We start from the raw sequence: 25,061 nt of genomic DNA, 5'->3' as shown, positions 1-25,061 counted from the left end.
AATTAACAGACGTCTCAGGCCATTTCGGCCTAGATCTATGGCGTGCCTTCCAACTACGCCATTTTTTGGGAACATTGCAAGTCCCCTCCCAGGATGATAAAGAGGTAACACCTTATGAAAAATTATGCACTCAAAATGGAATTATGGAACATGCTATATCTAAAATTTACTCCCTGCTAATGACATCAGTAGAACGGCGTAAACCTCCTTTTTTGAAGGAATGGGAGAGGGAAATGGGCATTGTCTTCTCACTAGAACGGGAAAATCAAATAATTAAGTCAGTATTCTCAACTTCAATTTGCGTTAGAATTCAAGAACTGAATTACAAAATTTTTTCCAGATGGTATTACACCCCGGTTAGGATGAATAAAATTTCTACATTAAATACAGATTTGTGCTGGAGATGTGGGACAGAGAGAGGGACAATGCTCCATATATTCTGGGAATGTCCTAAACTAGAAGAGTTTTGGGAGCAGATTCGGAGGTCAATACAGGAAATTATGAAATGTCATATTCCCAAAGAACCTGCCCTCTTTCTGCTCCATACCCCCAGCATACCGATACAAAATTACAAAAAATCCATTATACCACATCTGGTGAACGCTGCCAGGATATGTATCCCTCTTAAATGGAAAGAGACTGAACCACCTAACATAAACATGTGGTTAAGGAAAGTTGAGGAAATACATAACCTAGAAAAATTGGTCCTATCTGCTCATCAACAAACTGATAAATATGAGAAGAAATGGAAACAGTGGAAAGATTATGTTAATTCAGAAGAAAGGTAATTTCCAAGTACAGGACAAGAACCTGCGCGGAGAAGATAGATATATAATGATATAGGAGTGTAGAGACCTGTGCACCATTCTTTTTCCCTTGTTTTTTTTTTTTTTTTTGGGGGGACGGGGGAAAAGGGGAAAGAAGGAAAAGGAACGAAATGGGAGTTTTTGGGTTCGGTAATAGATTGCCAAAGAAAGGCTAAGGTTCCTTAAAGGGAATAAATGGTTTGTAATTATAACCTTGAAAGCTAAAATGTAATGTATATACTGTATATGTAACTGAACTTAAAGAAATAAAGATATAATTTGGAAAAAAAATAAATCGGGAGTAACGTTCTCCCACCATCCGGGACTGAAGGAACGGAAGCCAGAAGAGACTCCACCGCCTCCCAGTCTCCCGCAGCGCAGGGCAGAGAGGATCCTGGCTAAATGCAGTCTCAGCTCCCGGCCAACCTTCTGGTCAGCAGAACAGGCCCCAAACCCCCTCCCGCCGTCAGGGGGGGGGGGGTGCTGGGAAGGCCCAACGGAACAGGGAAAAACACATCCTAGACAGTGTAGCAGAGCGTCCCAGGGAGAGTCGGGAAAAGTCCTGTTCGGGGTTTATACATCCCCCAGGCACCTCTCATACACCTTTAGGGATCGCTGATCCATGATCCAGTTCGGATCTTGGTCCTCTCCCTGAGGCCAATTTAAACTCACCTGAGACAGACAGCCAGTGCTCTCTCAGCCCGAGAAATCAGACAACATTTGTCTAGGAGAGCAAAAGGTTGGTAAAACTGTCAGATTGTGTCTGTGGAAGCTGGCAAGCTATAGGCTTGCTCAGCCTGGTAGTGAGGGCCTGCATTGTGTGTAGTAAGTGCCGGGACATGGCTAGGTTTTTGTTTTGTTCTTGTGTCTCCTGCTTGTTTTTCCTTAAAGCACTGTACAGCACCTGTATATAGACTTGTATATAGCACCAATAAACACCGCACTGTTTGTCACTACCTCACTGGATTTGGTATCTTTGCCTGAAAGACTACTTATCCCAGGGAGCTTTGCACCCGCTATCTGTTCCCCCAGCTTACAACAGGTATGCCCTATAAACTCCTACAGCTTTCTTCTGACTGAAGGCAGGGTGTGGACGCAGCGGCTGGTGTCCAATAAAGTGGGTGGTGAGCGATTACATGTTTCGGAGCTCAGCTCCTTCATCAGACGACCAAGGCAGTAGTCATGTGCTGTAACCTCGAGCAAATGAACAGTGAGCCATAGTGTGTGCTGTAACCTCTAGCAGTCAGTCAGTGAGCAGTAATGATACACTGTAACCTCTGGCAACCAATCGCAATTGCTGCCTGATCTGATTACGTAAATTGATTTTGAGTCTAGCTGCTGTTTATTGTATGTCTCAGAGAAGGTGGAGAGCGAAATTGCATGGGGGGCCCAAGAAAATGTCCAATCAATATTAAAGATGGCTCTGTCTTTGAGGTGTGTTTGGGGTCGTTATCATGTTGGAATACTGCCCTGCAGCCCAGTCTCTGAAGGGAGGGGATCATCCCCATACTTCAGTATGTCACAGTACATGTTGGCATTCACGGTTCCCTCAATGAACTGTAGCTCCCCAGTGCCAGCAGCACTCATGCAGCCCCAGACCATGACACTCCCACCACCATGCTTGACTGTAGGCAAGACACACTTATCTTAGTACTCCTCACCGGATTGCCGCCACACACGCTTGACACCATCTGAACCAAATAAGTTTATCTTGGTCTCATCAGACCACAGGACATGGTTCCAGTAATCCATGTCCTTAGTCTGCTTGTCTTCAGTAAACTGTTTGTGGGCTTTCTTGTGCATCATCTTTAGAAGAGGCTTTCTTCTTGGACGACAGCCACGCAGACCAATTTGATCCAGTGTGTGGCATATGGTCTGAGCACTGACAGGCTAACCCCTTCAAGCATGTGCACACCACTTTCTTGGTCGACCATGGTGAGGCCTGTTCTGAGTGGAACCTGTCCTGTTAAACCACTGTATAGTCTTGGCCACTGTGCTGCAGCTCAGTTTCAGGGTCTTGGCAATCTTCTTTATAACCTAGACCATCTTTATGTAGAGCAACAATTTATTTTTTTTGCATTGGAATACATTTTTATTTTATTTTTTTTGATATCTATCTTTGTCTTTTACTTACATATTGCTGTAATAACTCTAAGGCCTCATACACACAGGACATTTTAAAAAAGCTGCAAAGCCAGTACCAATGGCAGGAAAAAGCATCCGTAAAAATGTGCTTTTAGAGGCGTTTTGCATTGGCATTAATGCTTTTCTCTGCCCTCTTCTATTTTCCACTCCCAAATCCAATTACTACAGCTTAAAAACGCTTGACGCGGCTTAAAGTGGTTGTAAAGTCAGAAGGTTTTATATCTTAATGCATTCTCTGCATTAAGTCAAAAACTGTCCCCCAGTGCACCCCCAAATATTTACCTGAGGTCCATCTAGATCCAGCAATGTTGCCGGAATGTCTTGGCTGCCTGGGACTCCCCTCCTCATTGGCTGAGACAGCAGCCCATCGCCATTGGCTCCCGCTGCTGTCAATCAAAGTTAGAAAGCCAATAAGGAAATAAAGGGGGAAAGGCCAGGCCGCGGCTCCATGTCTGAATGGACACAGGGAGCTGCGGCTCGGATCAGGTGCCCCCATAGAAAGCTGCTTGCTGTGGGGGCACTCAGCAGGAGGGAGGGGCCAGAAGCACAGAAGAGGGACACAATAAGGGGAAGATCTTGACTGCTCTGTGCAAAACTATTACACAGGGCAGCTAAGTATAATATATTTGTTATTTTTAACTAAAATAAAGAGACTTTACAATCTTTTTAACACTGTATACCGTGTTTAGACGCGCCAGGCGTTTTGACAGCTGTAATGCTGCTGCTCCAGAATGCACTTACCCTGGGTTTTTTTTTTTTTTTGCAGCTTGAAATGCCTATGCCACTTACAGCTCCTAAAAGACTATGTGTGAAAAGACACATAGAATAACATGGAGAGGCATTTTTAAGCTGTAAAAAAAAAAAAAAAACGCCGGGTGCCCCTAGGAGCAGCTGTAAAAACGTTTAGTGTGCATGAGGCCTAAATGTTTGTATTTGCTTTCTGTGACCATGGACACCAAGGTAAACGGGGGGGGGGGGGCATCTTCCCCCAGTGGAAACCTAGGTAACAATATAATCTTGACAAAGGGTCTAACCCTTCCCCACTCTCTCAAAATTGAATGGGTTTCATTGCCTTTAAATGGCTCCTGTGGGTTACAAAAGCTCCTTTTACCTATCTTGGATGAGTATATAACTGTCCTCCTTCACCCAAAGGTGCTGGACAGAAGCAAGTATGACAAAACCAACCAGGTAATTTTTGAAGCTGCTGATTTAATTTAAGTGAATTTTTGGTGTCTAAATAATCATTCCATTATTTTTTTATGTTAAATTTTTATTATTAGGGTATATACAGTGCTATAAAATGTTGGGGTCGGCACTTTTTGTGATGAATAAATCACATAAAAAAATGAACCAGAATACATCCATGTACAACTTAATTCTTATAATATTATTTATGCTTATGTCATTCTCAGGGAGCAGACCCATAATATCATTATGGCACCTTCCAACTCGCCATTAAGGTATCCCATTCATGGAGTCAAAGTCACGCCACTTAACACAATCCTATTACCAGGTAAGCCCAACATCTCTTGGAATCAAAGGGCAGCCAGGTGACTAAATATCTTTCTTAAGACATCAGGTAACACATCTCTTATGCATACATTTATTTAGAGTCACCAAAGCTACTTCTACTTTTAGGCAATTGGTCATTTATAAATAAGTGCTGGGTATAATGTTTTCATTGGTTGGATTTAATCCCATGCAGGGAAACTCCAATTAGGGCTTTTAGTGCATACAAAGCTAACACACCAAGATAAGAATATTTATTTTTCAAAAAAAAGTGACCGTTATTTTTAGCAGAATGCAATGACATTCAAATGAAAATTGTAGTCACTTAGCTAAAATAAAGATCTTTATCCTTTTTGTTACAGCTTTGTGAATTGAGGCTAATGTATTTTAACTTTTTTTTTTTTTTTCTGTTACAGGTTTACAAATTGATGCTTCTCTGCCAAAATACACGGTAAGTTATAAATAGCTTTTAAGATGCATTTACAGTACATGGGCAAAGTACAGAATTAGTTTAAAAAATAATTTTGAAAATGGTAATGCACATGCATTACACCATGAGGGAATACATAGAAGTAAGTGGGCACAAAATGAATATAGAAATTGGGCTTAGTTTAGTGAGGCTAGGCTTCAGATTTGTGCCTAAGTCTGATCTGTTGCCTTACTGTAAATAGAAGCTAAAAACTCTCCTGTTGAGTAGTTTGAGAGTCAAGTCTCCAACATTTCCAGGTTTGTTGAATAGGCCAGCCATTCACTGTGATTCCTCTTGCCATCTGGATTGTTTGACAATAATATATTTTGAAGGAAGTGGAGATTTACTAGTCCCCAATAGGACATAAAAGATAAAAACTTGATAGAGGTTTCAATCATACCTTGTCTTATCCAAAATAAAAAATAAAAATGTAGCTTTAACCACTTGCCGACTGCCTAACGCCGATCTACGTCGGCAGTCAGCCCCTCACAGGCAAAGTGACGTAGGGCTACGTCACTAGCTTGTGAGGGTCTAGGGAGCGAGCGCGCGCCCCCGGAGGCGCGCTCCCGCTCCCGCGTGGTCACGGACCCCCCCGCGCGTGTGACCGGCGGACCCGATGTCCGCCGGTCACTCGGCGATCGGCGGGGGAGAGGGAGAATGTCAGGCAGCTTGTGTAAACAAGCTGCCTGTCATTCTCCTCGCTGTAAAGACACTGATCACAGGGATCTAGTATGTAGATCCGTTGATCAGTGTCCTTACAGCTCAAGCCACAGCCAATCACAGTAGAAAGCACGCCCCTAGGGATACACACAGCCCCTCCCTTCCAAATAAAGTTAACCCCTTCACAACCAGTGTATTTTTACAGTAACAGTGCATATGTATAGCACTGATTACTGTAGAAATGTCACTGGTAACCCCAAAAGTGTCACAAATGTCAGTCAAGGGTCCGATCTGTCCGCCCCAATGTCGCAGTACCGCAAAAAAAATCGCAGATCGCCGCCATTACGCGTTAAAAAAAAAAAACAACAAAAATGACAAAAATCTTTCCCTTTGTTAGTAAACGCGATAACTTTTGCGCAAACCAATCAAAATACGCTTTTTGCGATTTTTTTTACCAAACATATGTAGCATAAAACAAATTGGCCGAAAATTTTAAAAAATTTTGATTTTTACTTTTTTTTTGGGGGGAATTTCATATAAAAAAATGTGAAAAATATTGTTATTTTTGCAAAATTGACGCTCTTTTTTTGTTTATAGCGCGTGATCAAAAAATCGCACAGGTGATCAAATACCACCAAAAGAAAGCTCTGTTTGTGGGAAAAAAAGGACGTCAAATTCGTTTAGGTACAGCGTCGCACGACCGCGCAATTGTCCATTAAAGTCACGCAGTGCCGAATGGCAAAATACCCCCTGGTCAGGAAGGGGGTAAAATCTTCCGGGGCTTAAGTGGTTAAATACACTTAATAATGAATATCCGGACTTTATATCCCATATCCAGATCTGCCTGTCTCATTTTTCCACCTTTTAGCACTCTATGCCTATGGCAGCTAAACACACCTACTCCTTGATCACAATCTGAACTGTTACACCAAAGTTAGCATAATTGAAATGCATTTTGTGAGAAGAAAAATAATATATGATATAGCTACAATGACTACAGCTGATTAAATTATTCACGATATTATGTTACACAGCAGTATTTATGAAATTCTATACTGTATATTACTTACTTTAAAAGTTTGAATCTTAGGTTTTGGAATTCTGTTCTTGTAGGTGGCACTTGAGGCATCTCTTGGAACCTTTGACATTCAAGATAATACATCTGGGATTCCTGGGGTTCAGATTAATGGCAAAGGAGAAAAACATCTAGACATTATTACCAATGATATCTATTTGTTAAATCGCATTCTAGGAAATACAACTTACACAAGTACTATTTACAGTATTGACAGTTTGGACATTGGTAAGAAAAATCTAATGGGCTAAAAAACCAAATGTACAGTGCATTGCGAAAGTATTCGGCCCCCTTGAACTTTGCAACCTTTTGCCACATTTCAGGCTTCAAACATAAAGATATAAAACTGTATTTTTTTTTTTTTGAAGAATCAACAACTAGTGGGACACAATCATGAAGTGGAACGAAATTTATTGGATATTTCAAACTTTGTTAACAAATAAAAAACTGAAAAATTGGGCGTGCAAAATTATTCATCCCCTTTACTTTCAGTGCAGCAAACTCTCTCCAGAAGTTCAGTGAGGATCTCTGAATGATCCAATGTTGACCTAAATGACTAATGATGATAAATAGAATCCACCTGTGTGTAATCAAGTCTCCGTATAAATGCACCTGCACTGTGATAGTCTCAGAGGTCCGTTTAAAGTGAAGAGAGCATCATGAAGAACAAGGAACACACCAGGCAGGTCCGAGATACTGTTGTGGATAAGTTTAAAGCTGGATTTGGATACAAAAAGATTTCCCAAGCTTTAAACATCCCAAGGAGCACTGTGCAAGCGATAATATTGAAATAGAAGGAGTATCAGACCACTGCAAATCTACGAAGACCTGGCCGTCCCTCTGAACTTTCAGCTCATACAAGGAGAAGACTGATCAGAGATGCAGCCAAGAGGCCCATGATCACTCTGGATGAACTGCAGAGATCTACAGCTGAGGTGGGAGACTCTGTCCATAGGACAACAATCAGTCGTATACTGCACAAATCTGGCCTTTATGGAAGAGTGGCAAGAAGAAAGCCATTTCTTAAAGATATCCATAAAAAGTGTCATTTAACCGCTTCCATACAGAGCAGTTAGACCCCCTTCCTGCCCAGACCAATTTTCAGCTTTCAGCACTCTCACACTTTGAATGACAATTGCTCAGTCATGCTACACTGTAACCAAACAAAATTTTTATCATTTTTTTCACACAAATAGAGCTTTCTTTTGGTGGTATTTGATCACAACTGGGGTTTTTTTTTTTCGTAATATAAGCAAAAAAGTAGCAAAAATTTTGCAAAAAAAACACTTTTTTTTAGTTTCTATTATAAAATTTTGCAAAAAATTAATTTTTCTTCATACATTTGGGCCAAAATTTATACTGCTACATATCTCTGGTAAAATTAACCCAAATTAGTGTATATTATTTAGTCTGTGTGAAAGTTATTGAGTCTAGAAGCTATGGTACCAATTACTGAAAATTGATCACACCAGATGTACTGATGGCCTATCTCCTTTCTTGAGGCCCTGAAATGTCAGGACAGTACAAATACCCCCCAAATGACCCCTTTTTGTAAAGTAGACAGTCCAAGGTATTTAGTAAGAGGCATGGTGAGTTTTTTGAAGTTATAATTTTTTCCCACAATTCTTGGGAAAATTAAGAAAACATTTTTTTTCTTTTTTTTTTCCCAAAACGTTGTCAATTTATAAGCTATTTCTAACACATAGCATGTACACAGCAAAAATGACACCCCAAAATTCATTCTGCTACTCCTTCTGAGTATGGTGATACCACATGTGTGAGACTTTTACACAGCCTGGCCACAAAAAGAGACTCCACGTCCAAGTAGCACCATAAGGCGTTTTAGGAGCATAAATACACATAAAACTTTCTTACTACCTATCACACTTTTCAAGGCCCTAGAGCAACAATACAATGGAAAAGTCCACAAAATGACCCCATTTTGGAAAGCAAACACTCCAACGTATATTCTATGAGGCATTATGGGTCCTTTGAACATGTCATTTTTTTCCACAAGTTTTTGGAAAATGTGGGAAAAAAATAAAAACTTTTTTTTTTTTACACAAAGTTGTCAATTTATAGGATATTCCTAACACATAGCATGTACATTGCAAAAATGACACCCCAAAATACATTCTGCCACTCCTCCTGAGTATGGCAATACCACATGTGTGAGACTTTTTCACAGCCTAGCCATATAGAGGGGCCTAAACATCCAAGGAGCATCATCATGCATCCTAGCCACTTGCCTAGGCCTATTTTTGACATTTGGTGTTTACAAGTTAAAATCAGTTGTTTTTGCTAGAAAACTACTTAGAACCCCAAAACATTATATATTTTTTTTAGCAGAGACCCTAGAGAATAAAATGGAGATTATTGCAATATTTTTTATCACACCGTATTTGCGCAGCGGTCTTCCAAACGCAATTTTTTGGGAAAAAAATCACTTTTTTTAATTAAAAAATAAGAAACCAGTAAAGTTAGCCCAATTGTTTTCCATAATGTGAAAGATAATGTTACGCCGAGTAAATAGATACCCAACATGTCATGCTTCAAAATTGCGCACGCTCACAGAATGGTGACAAAGTTTGGTACTTAAAAATCCCCATAGGCGACATTTTAAAAATTTCTACAGGTTGCTATCTTAGAGTTACAGAGGAGGTCTATGGCTCAAATTATTGCTCTTGCTCTAACGATCGCGACGATACCTCACATGTGTAGTTTGAACACTGTTTACATATGTGAGCGGGGTTTCCGTATGCATTCGCTTCTGCGCGCGAGCTCGCGGGGACACGGCGCTTTAATTTTTTTTTTTTTTTTTTACTATTTATTTTATTTATTATTTTTTATTTTTACACCGTTTTTTAAAAAAAAAAAAAATTGATCATTTTTATTTCTATTGCAAGAAATGTAAACATTACTTGTAATAGAAAAAGGCCCGACAGGACCTCTTTTTTGTGAGATCTGGGGTCAAAAAGTCCTCAGATCTCACAAGTACACTAAAAGATAGAAAAAATAAAAAAAAAAAAATAAAAAAAAATTTAAATAAAATGAAAAAAAAAGGGACCTTTAAACTGGTTGCTAGGCAACGACGTTTGCCATAGCTCCGGTCCTCCAAGACCATAGAGTCAAGTGAGGGCAAGCTTGCCCTCACTCGACATCCTGTCTGTGAGGATCTGGGACCGGATCGTTTTCCCCGCTGCCGGCGGGTCCGGTAAGCGGGGAAAAGGACCAGAATGCAGCGGGAGGGGGGGGGGGCACCTCTTCCGCCACCCCGGAAGGGTGATCCCGCGGCGAATCCGCCGCTGGGACCACCCTTATCGGAAAGCCAACCGTCCACCGTTTAAAAAAATACCAGGGTTATGGCAGCTATCTGCTGCCATAACACCGGTATTTAGGTTTAAACGGACGACGTATGTTAACCTTTTTGGACTTAGACATGGTGGCTGTATGAAGGGTGACAGGTACTCGGGTACTTTGCTGGGCAGGTGACAAGTACTCTGGTACTGATGAGCAAGTGGCAGGTACTCGAGTACTCCGATAGGCAGGTGACAGGTACTCGGGTACTCTTATGGGCAGGTGACAGGCAGGTGATAGGTACTGATGAGTAGTACTGATACTGATAGGTGATACTGATACTGTACTGATGGGTACGGATGATCAGTACTGATACTAATAGGTGATAGGTACTGATGGGTACTGATGAGTACTGATGAGTAGTGATGGGTAATGATGAGCAGGTGGCAAGTACTCGGGTACTTCAGGTGTCAGGTACTCTGATGAGCAGGTGGAAGGTACTCGGGTACTCTGTTGGGTAGGTGACAGGTACTTGGGTACTCTGATGGGTAGGTGACAGGTACTCGGGTACTCCGATGACGGGTACTCGGGTACTCCGGTGACGGGTACTCAAAGTACCAGAGTACCTGTCATCAGAGTACCCGAGTACCTGTCATCAGTGTACCCAAGTACCCGTCATCAGAGTACCCGAGTACCCGTCATCAGAGTACCCGAGTACCCGTCATCAGCGTACCAGAGTACCCGTCATCAGAGTACCAGAGTACCTGTCATCAGAGTACCCGAGTACCTGTCATCAGAGTACCCGAGTACCTGTCATCAGAGTACCCGAGTACCCGTCATCAGCGTACCCGAGTACCCGTCATCAGCGTACCCGAGTACCTGTCATCAGAGTACCCGAGTACCTGTCATCAGAGTACCCGAGTACCTGTGATCAGAGTACCCGAGTACCTGTCATCAGAGTACCCGAGTACCTGTCATCAGAGTACCCGAGTACCTGTCATCAGAGTACCCGAGTACCTGTCACCAGCCCATCAGAGTACCTGTCATCAGCCCATCAGAGTACCCGAGTACCTGTCATCTGAGTACCTGATGGGCTGATGACAGGTACTCGGGTACTTTGATGGGCTAGTGACAGGTGCTCTTTATTGGGGGGGGGGGGCAATCAGTGTGTTTAGGGTGCACTATGATTGGTAACTAGCTGTTACCACAATCTCCTCCTCACATAGGATCAGTGTGTGAGGAGGAGAACACGGTGACAGCTAGTTACCGTGTTCTCTGATGACATTTGTGACCGGCTGTGATTGGACACAGCCGGTCACGTGGTAAAGAGTCAATTTCATTGGCTCTTTACCTAGATCGGGGATGGGCTCTGTCCGAGGGACGAGCCTCGTCCCCGATCGCCGCGCTGCGCGCCCCCGGGGGCGCGCATTAAGGAAGGAACGAGCGGCTCGCGCTGGAGCCGCTCGTGTGATCGGCTGTGATTGACACAGCCGATCACGTGGTAAACAGCCAATTTCATTGGCTGTTTACCTTGATCGGGGTTGGGCTCAGTCCGAAGGACGAGCCTCACCCCCGATCGCCGCGCTGCGCGCCCCCGGGGGCGCGCAGTAGCGGGGAGATCCGGGCGCCGTCATATGACGTCCGCCCGGATCGAGAAAGGATTTGTGCCGACGTCATTTTACATGACGCGGTACGGAAGGGGTTAAAGTTTGCCACAAGCCACCTGGGAGACACACCAAACATGTGGAAGAAGGTGCTCTGGTCAGATGAAACCAAAATCTAACTTTTTGGCAACAATGCAAAACGTTATGTTTGGCGTAAAAGCAACAAAGCTCATCACCCTGAACACATCATCCCCACTGTGAAACATGGTGGTGGCAGCATCATGGTTTGGGCCTGCTTTTCTTCAGCAGGGACAGGGAAGATGGTGAAAATTGATGGGAAGATGGATGGAGCCAAATACAGGACCATTCTGGAAGAAAACCTGATGGAGTCTGCAAAAGACCTGAGACTGGGACGGAGATTTGTCTTCCAACAAGACAATGATCCAAAACATAAAGCAAAATCTACAATGGAATGGTTCACAAATAAACATATCCAGGTGTTATAATGGCCAAGTCAAAGTGCAGACCTGAATCCAATTGAGAATCTGTGGAAAGAACTGAAAACTGCTGTTCACAAACGCTCTCCATCCAACCTCACTGAGCTTGAGCTGTTTTGCAAGGAGGAATGGGCAAAAATTTCAGTCTCTCGATGTGCAAAACTGATAGAGACATACCCCAAGTGATTTACAGCTGTAATCGCAGCAAAAGGTGGCACTACAAAGTATTAACTTAAGGGGGCTGAATCCTTTTGCACGCCCAATTTTTCAGTTTTTTATTTGTTAAAAAATTTTGAAATATCCAATAAATTTCGTTCCACTTCATGATTGTGTCCCACTTGTTGATTTTTCACAAAAAATTACAGTTTTATATCTTTATGTTTAAGCCTGAAATGTGGCAAAAGGTCAAAAAGTTCAAGGGGGCCGAATACTTTCGCAATGCACTGTATTTACAAGATTGAACTATTTAAAGTCTCTGTATAGCCAAAACTTTTTTCTTGCGTTGAATGGAGCAGTATAATAAAATAAACAGTCAAGTTTTATTGCTGACTTTGAAAGAAGATGAGGAACGCTTTGAATAGGAAAAAATCCATCTGGTTGGAGAACACTGATCACTTTATTGGTACTACAGTCCAAACGACTGAAAGTTCTAATACCAGCAAGCCCTGATATTACTATTATACTTTCTCAACCAGGGTTCCATTGAATTCTGGGGTTCTACTGGAGGTTGATAGGGGTTCCTTAAACAATGAACAATTTCCTCCTCCTTGGTCAGTAACCCCTGACATCAATGATCCTTTCAGCTTTTTTATGATCTGTAAGAGGGGATTCTCCCAACTGACCACGAATGTAAGGAACATTCTTCCTATTGACCATCACACTAACGTACAATGAGCTGTAGATATAGTAATTATTAGTAGGGGTTACCTAAGACCAGAAAGTTATTTAAAAGGTTCCTCAATGTTAAAAAGGTAGTGTAAGACTGTGATATGCTATCAATTAAGTGGTTTTTGTTTTTTAACTGGCTGGAGTTTCCAGGACCTTTTTTCCCCATTCATTTTGCTCTTCATCTTCCTTCAAAGTTTGCATTAGTTCATAGGAACCTACTTTGAGGACCAACTCTATGAGTTGAGAGGCCACAGACCAGCGACTACCATCATAGCCTAGTGCTACCCTATGCGTACCCCATTTTTATTGCTCTCTGTATGCATTTTAATTTGTCCTAGTGAATATTATCCCAGAAGCAGAAAGTGATGGGGAATTCAAAATTCTCTCAGTTGCAACCAGAACAAGAGTTGAGGATGACACTGGGGATACATGTTCCGGTTACAATTGTCTAAGAAGGGGAATTTCCCTTACTATTTAGAAATGTCACTTCCTGTTGTGTCTTCAAGACAAAAAAGTGAAGAGAAATCTCCTTAACAGGGCACAGATGGCAAAAAAGAAACTGATATCCAAAACTAAAAAACAAAGGACTATACATTTTGTACATCCTTTTTAAAAATCAATAGAAGTAGAAATTTTATTTGCAATTAAATATTCCCACTGATTATTTCTGATGTGTTCCGGAATTCTAAATTAAAATTGTGATGTGTGGCTCCAGGAAAAAAAATCAAACAAAAATGTTAAAAAATATATATAATATTGTCCCTTACAGTAATCTGGAACAGAGGTCAGCCGGTTCCGAACCGCCCACTGCATATATACTGTGGCAGGGCGGCCCTCCTGCATGAACCGGCGTAGGACCACATCGGTCGCTCGCGCGCCGGCGCACTCCCGCCCTTACTCAGCAGCGGGGACTCCGATGCACGGGGCAGGCGGCTCCGATTGCCCCCTGACACCCGTGATCGTTCCCCACTAAGAGAGAGGAACGGTCAGCTGTTGTAAACACAGCCGACCGTTCTTCTCTCTGGAATGATCACAGAGCTCCTGTGATCCTTCTATGTAGGATCACAGGTCTCTATGGTCATTCCATAAGCCCCCACTCCCCCCTTACAGTTAGAATCACTCCCCTAGGCTCACATTTAACCCATTGATCACCCACAGTGTTAATTCTCTCCCTGCCAGTGTCATTATTACAGTAACAGTGCATATTTTTAGCACTGATTACTATAGTAATGTCACTGGTACCCCCAAAAATGTCAAAAATGTCAGTTAGGGGTCCCATTTGTCCGCCGCACTGTCACAGTCCCACAAAAAATTGCAGATCGCCGCCATTACTAGTAAAAAAAAACCAATAAAAATGACATAGTTAGTAGACGTGATAACTTTTGCGCAAACCAATCAAAATACGCTTATTGCAATTTTTTTTTTTTTACCAAAAATATGTAGTAGAAAACAAATTGTAAGTATGAATAACCTCGCGCTTGTGGTAGATAATAAATTAATTGTTAAATAATTAAATAAAGTGGATCTGTGTAAGCTGCCTGCTGCAGTGAAAAAGTGCCAGTGCTTTTTAGAAGTGGTGGACAAAAATTGCAGCGCTGCTTCAACATCTGTGTTATCTGTCATAAATCAATAAATAAATAATTTGTGCAAAACTGTGCAGAGATTTATAAGCTGTGCAAAAAAGCAAATAAATAAATAACTTTATGGAAAAGTGCTATAAAAGTGTATCACAAATGTCCATAAAACCAGTCCTTTAAAAATCAAGATCAAAAGTGCTTGGTGCTTATTCCGTGCTTGCTTGCGGGGTCACCCCCTATGTGATTCTACTTACCACAATGTGGTTAAACAAAGGCATGGAATGTAGATTGTATTATCCTTAGACTTCATATGGACTGTTTTGATGATGTCGGAAAAGATCCTTTAAAGAGGTGGTGTTCCTGAGTTTCCTCATAAAAAAGAAGCTTTATATAGTGAAGATCGTTTAAAACTTAACGTTTATTATATAAAGCAAAGGGAATACTCACAAACATGTTAAAATCATAAGCATAGAGCTCGGCCCGGTGGTCAGCTGCTTCCGCAGCGTGCGCCTCACCGGCCGGAAATGACGTGGCAATCCGCTCGACCAATGGCTAGACGCGTTTCGCTGTCAATCACAGCGTCCTCTGTAGCTAGCAAGTCGAGCGTGCCACTGTGCTATAAATACATCATTGCTGTGCCTTCCGGTTACTATGTGCTCAATTAAATGTTTAACTACATAGCTAATACATATGGGCTAAATGCTGAATACAGTGCAGAGTCTAGCTGCCGATTATGGTTAAATTATTACATATTCTACTGATAATTTATGAAATGACCCGAGTGTGCAGTTGAACCGCTTACGATCGCCCTCTACTGGCTGATACGATCAATTGATTCTTGCAAATTGAATAAGCATAGGGCCATACACAATCCAATCATGCCAAAACGATCAGATTCACTACAATTTCATTATACAAGGCTGATGTGTTTACATCTAAACAAAATTACAGATATATACCCTATTTTCCGGCGTATAAGACGACTGGGCGTATAAGACGACCCCCCTAATTTTCATCTACCGGTAATACTTATACTTAGGTTACCTTGGAGATATTATACTCGGCGTATAAGACGACCCCCCATTTTTGGGGGATTTTTTTGAGGTTCAAAAGTAGTCTTATACGCCAGAAAATACAGTACTATAAATTGCATTCATGAACTTATTTAAAATCAAGCTACTAAAAATTTCATATAGTTAATAAATAAATAAAAAATGTAAAAATTATTAAAAATATTAAAAATCATTAATGAAACAATTTATGTCAATTTCCACGTTAAGTCCTCTAGGTGTCATACTGCCTAGTTTATGGATCCACCAGGTCTCGTTCTGGGAGATGGCTTTCTTCATGTTAGTGCCTTTCCAATGTTTTTCAATGGTGTCTATACCGCAAAACTTTAATTTACTTGGATCCTTATTGTGAACATTTCTCAAATGGTTTGATAGGCTATGTTTTTTGAAACCTTTTTTTATATTTGCAATATGCTCTCTTAACCTTACTTGTAGCTCTCTAGTCGTACGACCTATATATTGGAGTCCACATTCACATTCCAATAAATAGGTGATGTGTGAGCTTCTGCATGTTATGAATTTGTCTATTTTGAATTGTTGTCCAGTGACTGTGGATTTGAAGTGTGTCTCTTTTCTTGATTTATTATTCTTTTTACAGGTGCGGCATATAACGCAGTTGCCACATCTATAGTAACCTTTTTGGTCGAGAAATGTAACCGTTTTTTTGGGGGGGTCTGGAACATTTTTAGCTAACTTATCTTTTAAAATTGGTGGTCTACGATAAATAAATTGTGTTTTTTTTTTTTTGGTAAAATCTTGTTAAAAGTCGGATCTCTTCTTAAAATGGGCCAGTGAGCTTTAAAAATCTTTTCCAATTGTTTGTACTGTCGGTTGAAGTCTGTACAGAAGGCTGTTTCATAAGGTTTTTTTGTTTTTTTACTCGGTTGCAATAATTCCTTTCTATCCATATTTCTGACTTTTTGTTGTATTTGATGCAAGGACGACGATTTATAGCCTTTATCTTTAAATCTTTCTATCAATAGATTGGATTGTTCAAGGTAATCTTGTTCCGACCGACAATTTCTTTTGATTCTGAGAAGCTGTCCTTTGGGTACCGCAGACAGCCATTTAGGGTGATGGTTACTATTGATAGGAATGTAACTATTCCTGTCGGTACTCTTAAAATATGTTTTTGTGGACATAGGATTGCTAGTTTTGAAGATAGTCAGGTCTAAATAATTGATTTCACTCTCATTGATATTTGCCGTAAAAGAAATCTGGTATCTGTTGGCATTCATCTGTGCTATGTATTCTGCCAGGGATTCTTGTGAACCTTCCCATATAATTAAAATATCGTCTATATACCTTTTAAAACCTCGTAATTGGGGGTGGGGGTTGTTAAAAATGTACTGCGCTTCCCACTTGTTCATAAAAATGTTTGCTACTGTGGGTGCGTACTTGGCCCCCATAGCTACGCCTTTTACCTGTTTAAAAAAGTGCTTGCAGTGCCAAAAATAATTATTGCACATTGCCAACTCTAAAATATCTAGTATAAAATCAATTTGGGACGGAGGTAATCGCTTATCTTCCTTCAGGGCCCATTTGACTGCTGCCATTGCATCTTTTTGCTTAATATTTGTGTAAAGTGAATTTACATCCACACTTGCAAAAATCGTATTTTCTGTTGTAGTTATGTTTTCAATATAATTTAATACGTCTTTACTATCTTTGAGGTAGGATGTTGTTTTTTGTGCTAACGGCTGGAGGTGGTAGTCAATGTATTCGCCTACTCTTGAAAAGATGGCTTCTATTCCATTAATGATGGGGCGTCCTGGGGGTTTCACCAGATTCTTATGTATTTTTGGTACCTGGTATATAATTGGCATTTTTGGTGCATCAGGCACCAAATACCTCATTTCTTTTTTATTTAGAATATCGTCCTTATAAGCTTTTTTGATTATTTTAGTTAATTTGGCTTTGAGTTTGTTTAGTGGGTTGGTTTTCAGCTTTTCATATGTCTCACTGTCATGAACTATTCGATCCAACTCTTCCATGTATTGATCTTTATCTAAAATAACAATTCCTCCCCCTTTGTCCGCAGGTCGAATTATTATATTTTTCTTTTTTTCCAGTGATTCTATGTTTTGTTGTAATTTCTTACTTCCTGGGACTGGGTGTGTGTAAATCTTTTCAATGTCTTGCTGTACCATAAGCTTAAAAACATCAACGCTTTGATTGTTAGGTTTCGGATTGAACGTGGACTTGTTTTTAAGGTTACTATGTGTGAATTTTGTTTGTGATGTATCAATTGTTTCATTCGTGCCATCTGTCTTGTTTGCATAAAACTTTTTAATATTCAAAGTTCTCACGAACTTTTGTAAGTCAATGAATGCTTGGAACTTGTTTATGTTTTTAGGGGGAGCAAACTTGAGACCCAAATCGAGGATTCGCAATTCCTCATCATTGAAAGTCACGCTGCTCAAATTGTATATCCCTGATCCTAGTTGACTCACTTTCTTTTTCCTTTTCCCCCCTCTGCATCCTCTTTTCTTTCGGTGTGCTGCGGGTAATCGGGTGGTCCCTGATATACAGGGGGTCCCTGGTGTTGGCCCCTGGGTTTCCAATAATAAGGGTTGCCTCTTGGAGGACCCCAATAGGACTCTCTCCCTCTGTTTCCCCTCCAATTATATACCAGGTACCAAAAATACATAAGAATCTGGTGAATCCCCCAGGACGCCCCATCATTAATGGAATAGAATCCATCTTTTCAAGAGTAGGCGAATACATTGACTACCACCTCCAGCCGGTAGCACAAAAAACAACATCCTACCTCAAAGATAGTAAAGACTAGGGTTGAGCGGACACCTAGATGTCCGTGTTCGACGGGTTCGGCCGAACTTTAAAAAAAAGTCCGGGTCCGTGTCCCGGACTTTTACCGAACTTTTCCCGGACACCGAACCCCATTGAAGTCAATGGGGACCCGAACTTTAAGGCACTAAAATGGCTCTAAAACACCAAAGGAAAGGGCTAGAGTGCTGCAAATGGCAGCAAAACGTAATTAAGAGCATGGCAAGTGCTCTGCAAACAAATGTGGATAGGGAAATAACTTAAAACAACAAAAAAAAACAGAAAAATAAAACAATGTTCTTCTTCATCTCTGAAGGACGAGGCCCATATGGAGTAGGAGGGAGGTTGAGGTGGTGGTGGATGTGGCGGTGACATAGGCGTGCGCACAGGGTGTGCTGGGTGTGCCTGGGCACACCCTAATCACCTAGGGCACATAGCATTGCCAGTGAGGAGATGGGAAAGATCTCCCTGGGACCTGCTCTGCTCTATTTCTCCTTGCCTACAGGTACATGGCCCCGATACATTACTCTCCCTGCTGGCAAACACATGCATGTGTATTTCAACTTTGGGGTGCACACCTTAATGCAATAGGCTGCGCACACCTATGGGCGGTGTAGGTGGAAGCGGCGGTGGAGGAGGACCAGGGCCGGATTAACAGCATCATGGGCTTGGTGCTGAGGATTTTGAAGGGCCTTAAGGGCCGTGCCTTGCCATGCACCCAGAGGAGGAAGGGTGCAGCCATGCATGCCTAATTCAACATGGGATGCTGTCTCTGAAGCCCATAAACACATCCATGCATCGCCAACTGTCCCTCCTTGTCCGGCCTTCACGCTGTGTGGGGAGGTTCTGAGGGTGCTGCCTGGGGAAGCGAGCATAGAAGCCAGACTTCTGTGTTTACAAGTGACAGAAGAGCGGTAACAGTGAATATGGCCAACCCGGGGCCTATATAAAAGGTAGGGGCCTGGAGCTGCAGCTCCAATAGCCCCTACATTAATCTGGCCCTGAGGAGGAGGACGAGGTAGCCAACACTGCTTCTTTTCAAAAATTTTAAATGAGGGTACACCCCAAAAGAGTGAGAAAGAGCAAAAATGGAACAATGGGTGGGTAAGGTCGGTATCCATTGCTATTCTGCATAAGGTACGGAAAAGTCCCGTGGGATCCATGCCTGGTTCATTTTAATGAACGTGAGCTTGTCCACATTGTCTCTGGACAGGCAGCTGCGCTTGTCTGTTATAACGCCCCCAGCCGTGCTAAATACCCGTTCAGATAATACACTGGCTGCAGGGCACGCCAGCACCTCCAAGGCGTAAAGGGCAAGCTCAGGCCATGTGCCCAATTTGGAGACCCAGAAGTTGAAGGGGGCAGACCCGTCATTCACTACATGTAGGCGTGTGCACACATACTGCTCCACCATGTTGGTAAAATGCTGCCTCCTGCTAAGACGTTCCATCTGAGCTGCTGGTGCTGCTGTTTGTTGTGGCGTGCTGACAAAGCTTTTCCACATTTCGGCCATGCTAACCCTGCCTTCTGAGGTGCTGGCGGTGCCCTGGTTGCATTGGCGACCTCCTCCTCCTCCTCCTCTGCCTTGTGCTTCCACTGTGGCCCCGCTGTCAGATGGGAATGCCAGCAGCATGGCGTCTACCAGCGTGCGCTTGTACTCGCGCATCTTGAGATCGCGCTCCAGTGAGTGAATTAAGGACGGTACGTTGTCCTTGTAACGGGGATCCAGCAGCGTGGCCACCCAGTAATCAGCACAAGTTAGAATGTGGGCAACTCGGCGGTCGTTGTGGAGACACTGCAGCATGTAATCGCTCATGTGTGCCAGGCTGCCCAGAGGCAACGAAAGGCTGTCCTCTGTGGGAGGTGTATCGTCCGTGTCCTCTGTATCCCCCCAGCCACGCACCAGTGATGGCCATGAGCTGGCCTGGGTGCCACCCTGCTGTGAACATGGTTCCATCTCCTCCTCCAGCTCCTCCTCCTCCTCATCCTCCTCATCCTCCAGAACTGTGCCCCTGCTGGACAATTGCGTCCCTGGCGTTTGCGTGTGCAGGAACCCACCCTCGGAGCCCCTTGCGAATGACTGCCCTGAAAGCCTTGGAAATGTTACCTCTTCATCCTCCTCCTCCTCCTCATCCTGTGCCACATCCTCTTCCATCATCGCCCGAATTGTTTTTTCAAGGAGGCATAGAAGTGGGATAGTTAAGCTGAGAACGGCGTCATTGCCACTGGCCATGTTGGTGGAGTACTCAAAACAGCGCAACAAGGCACACAGGTCTCGCATGGAGGCCCAGTTAAATTAAATAGCGGAATAGAAAATATGATCCAAAAAAAGTGTATGTATATCACACGTACACAACCACACTGGGCCCCAATTACTATTGTTTGTACCCCTAAAAGGCTAGATGAGGAGTAGGGGGAGTATGGAACAGGCAGCACCCTCAAACCTTCAGAAGTATGAGATGAACCCCAACAACTTGGAAAGGTGGATCTCTCTCACACGTACCAACACAGACTATCCCCCAATTTAACTGATCCCCAAAGGTTTTTGATTAAATAGCGGAATAGAAAATATGATCCAAAAAAAGTGTATGTATATCACACGTACACAACCACACTAGGCCCCAATTACTATTGTTTGTACCCCTAAAAGGCTAGATGAGGAGTAGGGGGGGTATGGAACAGGCAGCACCCTCAAACCTTCAGAAGTATGAGATGAACCCCAACAACTTGGAAAGGTGGATCTCTCTCACACGTACCAACACAGACTATCCCCCAATTTAACTGATCCCCAAAGGTTTTTGATTAAATAGCGGAATAGAAAATATGATCCAAAAAAAGTGTATGTATATCACACGTACACAACCACACTGGGCCCCAATTACTATTGTTTGTACCCCTAAAAGGCTAGATGAGGAGTAGGGGGAGTATGGAACAGGCAGCACCCTCAAACCTTCAGAAGTATGAGATGAACCCCAACAACTTGGAAAGGTGGATCTCTCTCACACGTACCAACACAGACTATCCCCCAATTTAACTGATCCCCAAAGGTTTTTGATTAAATAGCGGAATAGAAAATATGATCCAAAAAAAGTGTATGTATATCACACGTACACAACCACACTAGGCCCCAATTACTATTGTTTGTACCCCTAAAAGGCTAGATGAGGAGTAGGGGGGGTATGGAACAGGCAGCACCCTCAAACCTTCAGAAGTATGAGATGAACCCCAACAACTTGGAAAGGTGGATCTCTCTCACACGTACCAACACAGACTATCCCCCAATTTAACTGATCCCCAAAGGTTTTTGATTAAATAGCGGAATAGAAAATATGATCCAAAAAAAGTGTATGTATATCACACGTACACAACCACACTGGGCCCCAATTACTATTGTTTGTACCCCTAAAAGGCTAGATGAGGAGTAGGGGGAGTATGGAACAGGCAGCACCCTCAAACCTTCAGAAGTATGAGATGAACCCCAACAACTTGGAAAGGTGGATCTCTCTCACACGTACCAACACAGACTATCCCCCAATTTAACTGATCCCCAAAGGTTTTTGATTAAATAGCGGAATAGAAAATATGATCCAAAAAAAGTCTATGTATATCACACGTACACAACCACACTAGGCCCCAATTACTATTGTTTGTACCCCTAAAAGGCTAGGAGTAGGGGGAGTATGGAACAGGCAGCACCCTCAAACCTTCAGAAGTATGAGATGAACCCCAACAACTTGGAAAGGTGGATCTCTCTCACACGTACCAACACAGACTATCCCCCAATTTAACTGATCCCCAAAGGTTTTTGATTAAATAGCGGAATAGAAAATATGATCCAAAAAAAGTGTATGTATATCACACGTACACAACCACACTAGGCCCCAATTACTATTGTTTGTACCCCTAAAAGGCTAGATGAGGAGTAGGGGGGGTATGGAACAGGCAGCACCCTCAAATCTTCAGAAGTATGAGATGAACCCCAAAAACTTGGAAAGGTGGATCTCTCTCACACGTACCAACACAGACTATCCCCCAATTTAACTGATCCCCAAAGGTTTTTGATTAAATAGCGGAATAGAAAATATGATCCAAAAAAAGTGTATGTATATCACACGTACACAACCACACTAGGCCCCAATTACTATTGTTTGTACCCCTAAAAGGCTAGATGAGGAGTAGGGGGGGTATGGAACAGGCAGCACCCTCAAACCTTCAGAAGTATGAGATGAACCCCAACAACTTGGAAAGGTGGATCTCTCTCACACGTACCAACACAGACTATCCCCCAATTTAACTGATCCCCAAAGGTTTTTGATTAAATAGCGGAATAGAAAATATGATCCAAAAAAAGTGTATGTATATCACACGTACACAACCACACTAGGCCCCAATTACTATTGTTTGTACCCCTAAAAGGCTAGGAGTAGGGGGAGTATGGAACAGGCAGCACCCTCAAACCTTCAGAAGTATGAGATGAACCCCAACAACTTGGAAAGGTGGATCTCTCTCACACGTACCAACACAGACTATCCCCCAATTTAACTGATCCCCAAAGGTTTTTGATTAAATAGCGGAATAGAAAATATGATCCAAAAAAAGTGTATGTATATCACACGTACACAACCACACTAGGCCCCAATTACTATTGTTTGTACCCCTAAAAGGCTAGATGAGGAGTAGGGGGAGTATGGAACAGGCAGCACCCTCAAATCTTCAGAAGTATGAGATTGTGTTCACTGTACCCCACAAAGATTGAGTTCACTGCACCCCACAATGATTGTGTTCACTGCACCCCACAAAGATTGTGTTCACTGCACCTCACAAAGATTGTGTTCACTGTACCCCCCAAAGATTGTGTTCACTGCACCCCACAAAGATTCTGTTCACTGTACCCCACAAAGATTGTGTTCACTGCACCCTAAAAGGATGTTGTTCACTGCACCCCACAAAGATTGTGTTCACTGCACCCTAAAAGGATGTTGTTCACTGCACCCCAAAAAGATTGTGTTCACTGTACCCCCCCAAAGATTGTGTTCACTGCACCCCACAAAGATTGTGTTCACTGCACCCCAAAAAGATTGTGTTCACTGTACCCCCCAAAGATTGTGTTCACTGCACCCCAAAAAGATTGTGTTCACTGTACCCCCCAAAGATTGTGTTCACTGCACCCCACAAAGATTCTGTTCACTGTACCCCACAAAGATTGTGTTCACTGCACCCCAAAAAGATTGTGTTCACTGTACCCCCCCAAAGATTGTGTTCACTGCACCCCACAAAGATTCTGTTCACTGCACCCCACAAAGGATTTTGTTCACTGCACCCCAAAAAGATTGTGTTCACTGCACCCCAAAAAGGATTTTGATCACTGCACCCCAAAAAGGATGTTGTTCACTGCACCCCAAAAATGATTTTGTTCACTCCACCCCAAAAAGATTGTGTTCACTGCATCCCACAAAGATTGTGTTCACTGCACCCCAAAAAGATTGTGTTCACTGTACCCCCCAAAGATTGTGTTCACTGCACCCCACAAAGATTCTGTTCACTGTACCCCACAAAGATTGTGTTCACTGCACCCCAAAAAGATTGTGTTCACTGCACCCCAAAAAGGATGTTGTTCACTGCACCCCAAAAAGGATGTTGTTCACTCCACCCCAAAAAGATTGTGTTCACTGCACCCCACAAAGATTGTGTTCACTGCACCCCAAAAAGATTGTGTTCACTGCACCCCAAAAATGATTTTGTTCACTGCACCCCAAAAAGGATTTTGTTCACTGCACCCCAAAAAGGATGTTGTTCACTCCACCCCAAAAAGATTGTGTTCACTGCACCCCAAAAAGATTGTGTTCACTGCACCCCACAAAGGATTTTGTTCACTGCACCCCAAAAAGATTGTGTTCACTGCACCCCAAAAAGGATTTTGTTCACTGCACCCCAAAAAGATTGTGTTCACTGCACCCCACAAAGGATTTTGTTCACTGCACCCCACAAAGATTGTGTTCACTGCACACCAAAAAGGATTGTGTTCACTGCACCCCAAAAAGATTTTGTTCACTGCACCCCAAAAAGATTGTGTTCACTGCAGCCCAAAAAGATTGTGTTCACTGCAGCCCAAAAAGATTGTGTTCACTGCAGCCCAAAAAGATTGTGTTCACTGCAGCCCAAAAAGATTGTGTTCACTGCAGCTCACACACAGAAAAATGGATGTGGATCACTGACACCTGCCTATCTCCAATCCCACACCACACAGCAATATCGATTGTAGTTTGTAGAACACAGTTTCCCTAAAATTCAGCAGACTCTGTCCCTAACAGGATTGAGAAGAGATCGTAGATCAGGATTGAGTGCAGATTCACCCCACCCCCCACACAGCAATATCGATTGTAGTTTGTAGAAGACACTGACCCTATAATTCAGCAGACTCTATCCCTAAAATGCCTACAACTCGCCCTGCCTAAACACTCCGACCTGTCCCTCAATTCTATCCGGACACAAATGGTTTTTTCCTGCTTATCTTTCCCTAATCAGCAGCCAGCACATTGATGTGTGCTCTGTCCCTTAGCTAAGCAGCAGAATGACGCTGCTGCGGCGGCTGCCTCGAACTTATAAAGACTTGGTCACATGCTTCAGACGGCCAATCACAGCTACTAAGACATTTGCAGGCATGGCTGGGATGGCTT

General features: G+C 42.6%; 1 protein-coding gene across 2 annotated transcripts in view; it reads left to right on the top strand.

Moving 5' to 3' along the window:
- The window catches only part of LOC309566676 (beta-1,4 N-acetylgalactosaminyltransferase 2-like), a gene marked incomplete at its 3' end in the record, with an annotated part of 194,633 nt that overhangs the window by 123,992 nt on the left and 45,580 nt on the right, over nt 1-25,061 (top strand). For both annotated transcript variants that reach the window (XM_082271931.1, XM_082271930.1), the window contains exons 3-5: nt 4,364-4,464; nt 4,877-4,911; nt 6,703-6,892. In XM_082271931.1, the coding sequence (XP_082128057.1) occupies nt 4,364-4,464; nt 4,877-4,911; nt 6,703-6,892 (326 nt within the window). The remainder of the gene's footprint in view (nt 1-4,363; nt 4,465-4,876; nt 4,912-6,702; nt 6,893-25,061) is intronic.

Source organism: Pelophylax lessonae (genome assembly GCF_965119305.1).
Source record: "Pelophylax lessonae genome assembly, chromosome: 11".
NCBI lineage: Eukaryota > Metazoa > Chordata > Amphibia > Anura > Ranidae > Pelophylax > Pelophylax lessonae.
Note: the sequence above shows the minus strand (reverse complement) of the source record. Positions and strands in the feature narration are given on the sequence as shown.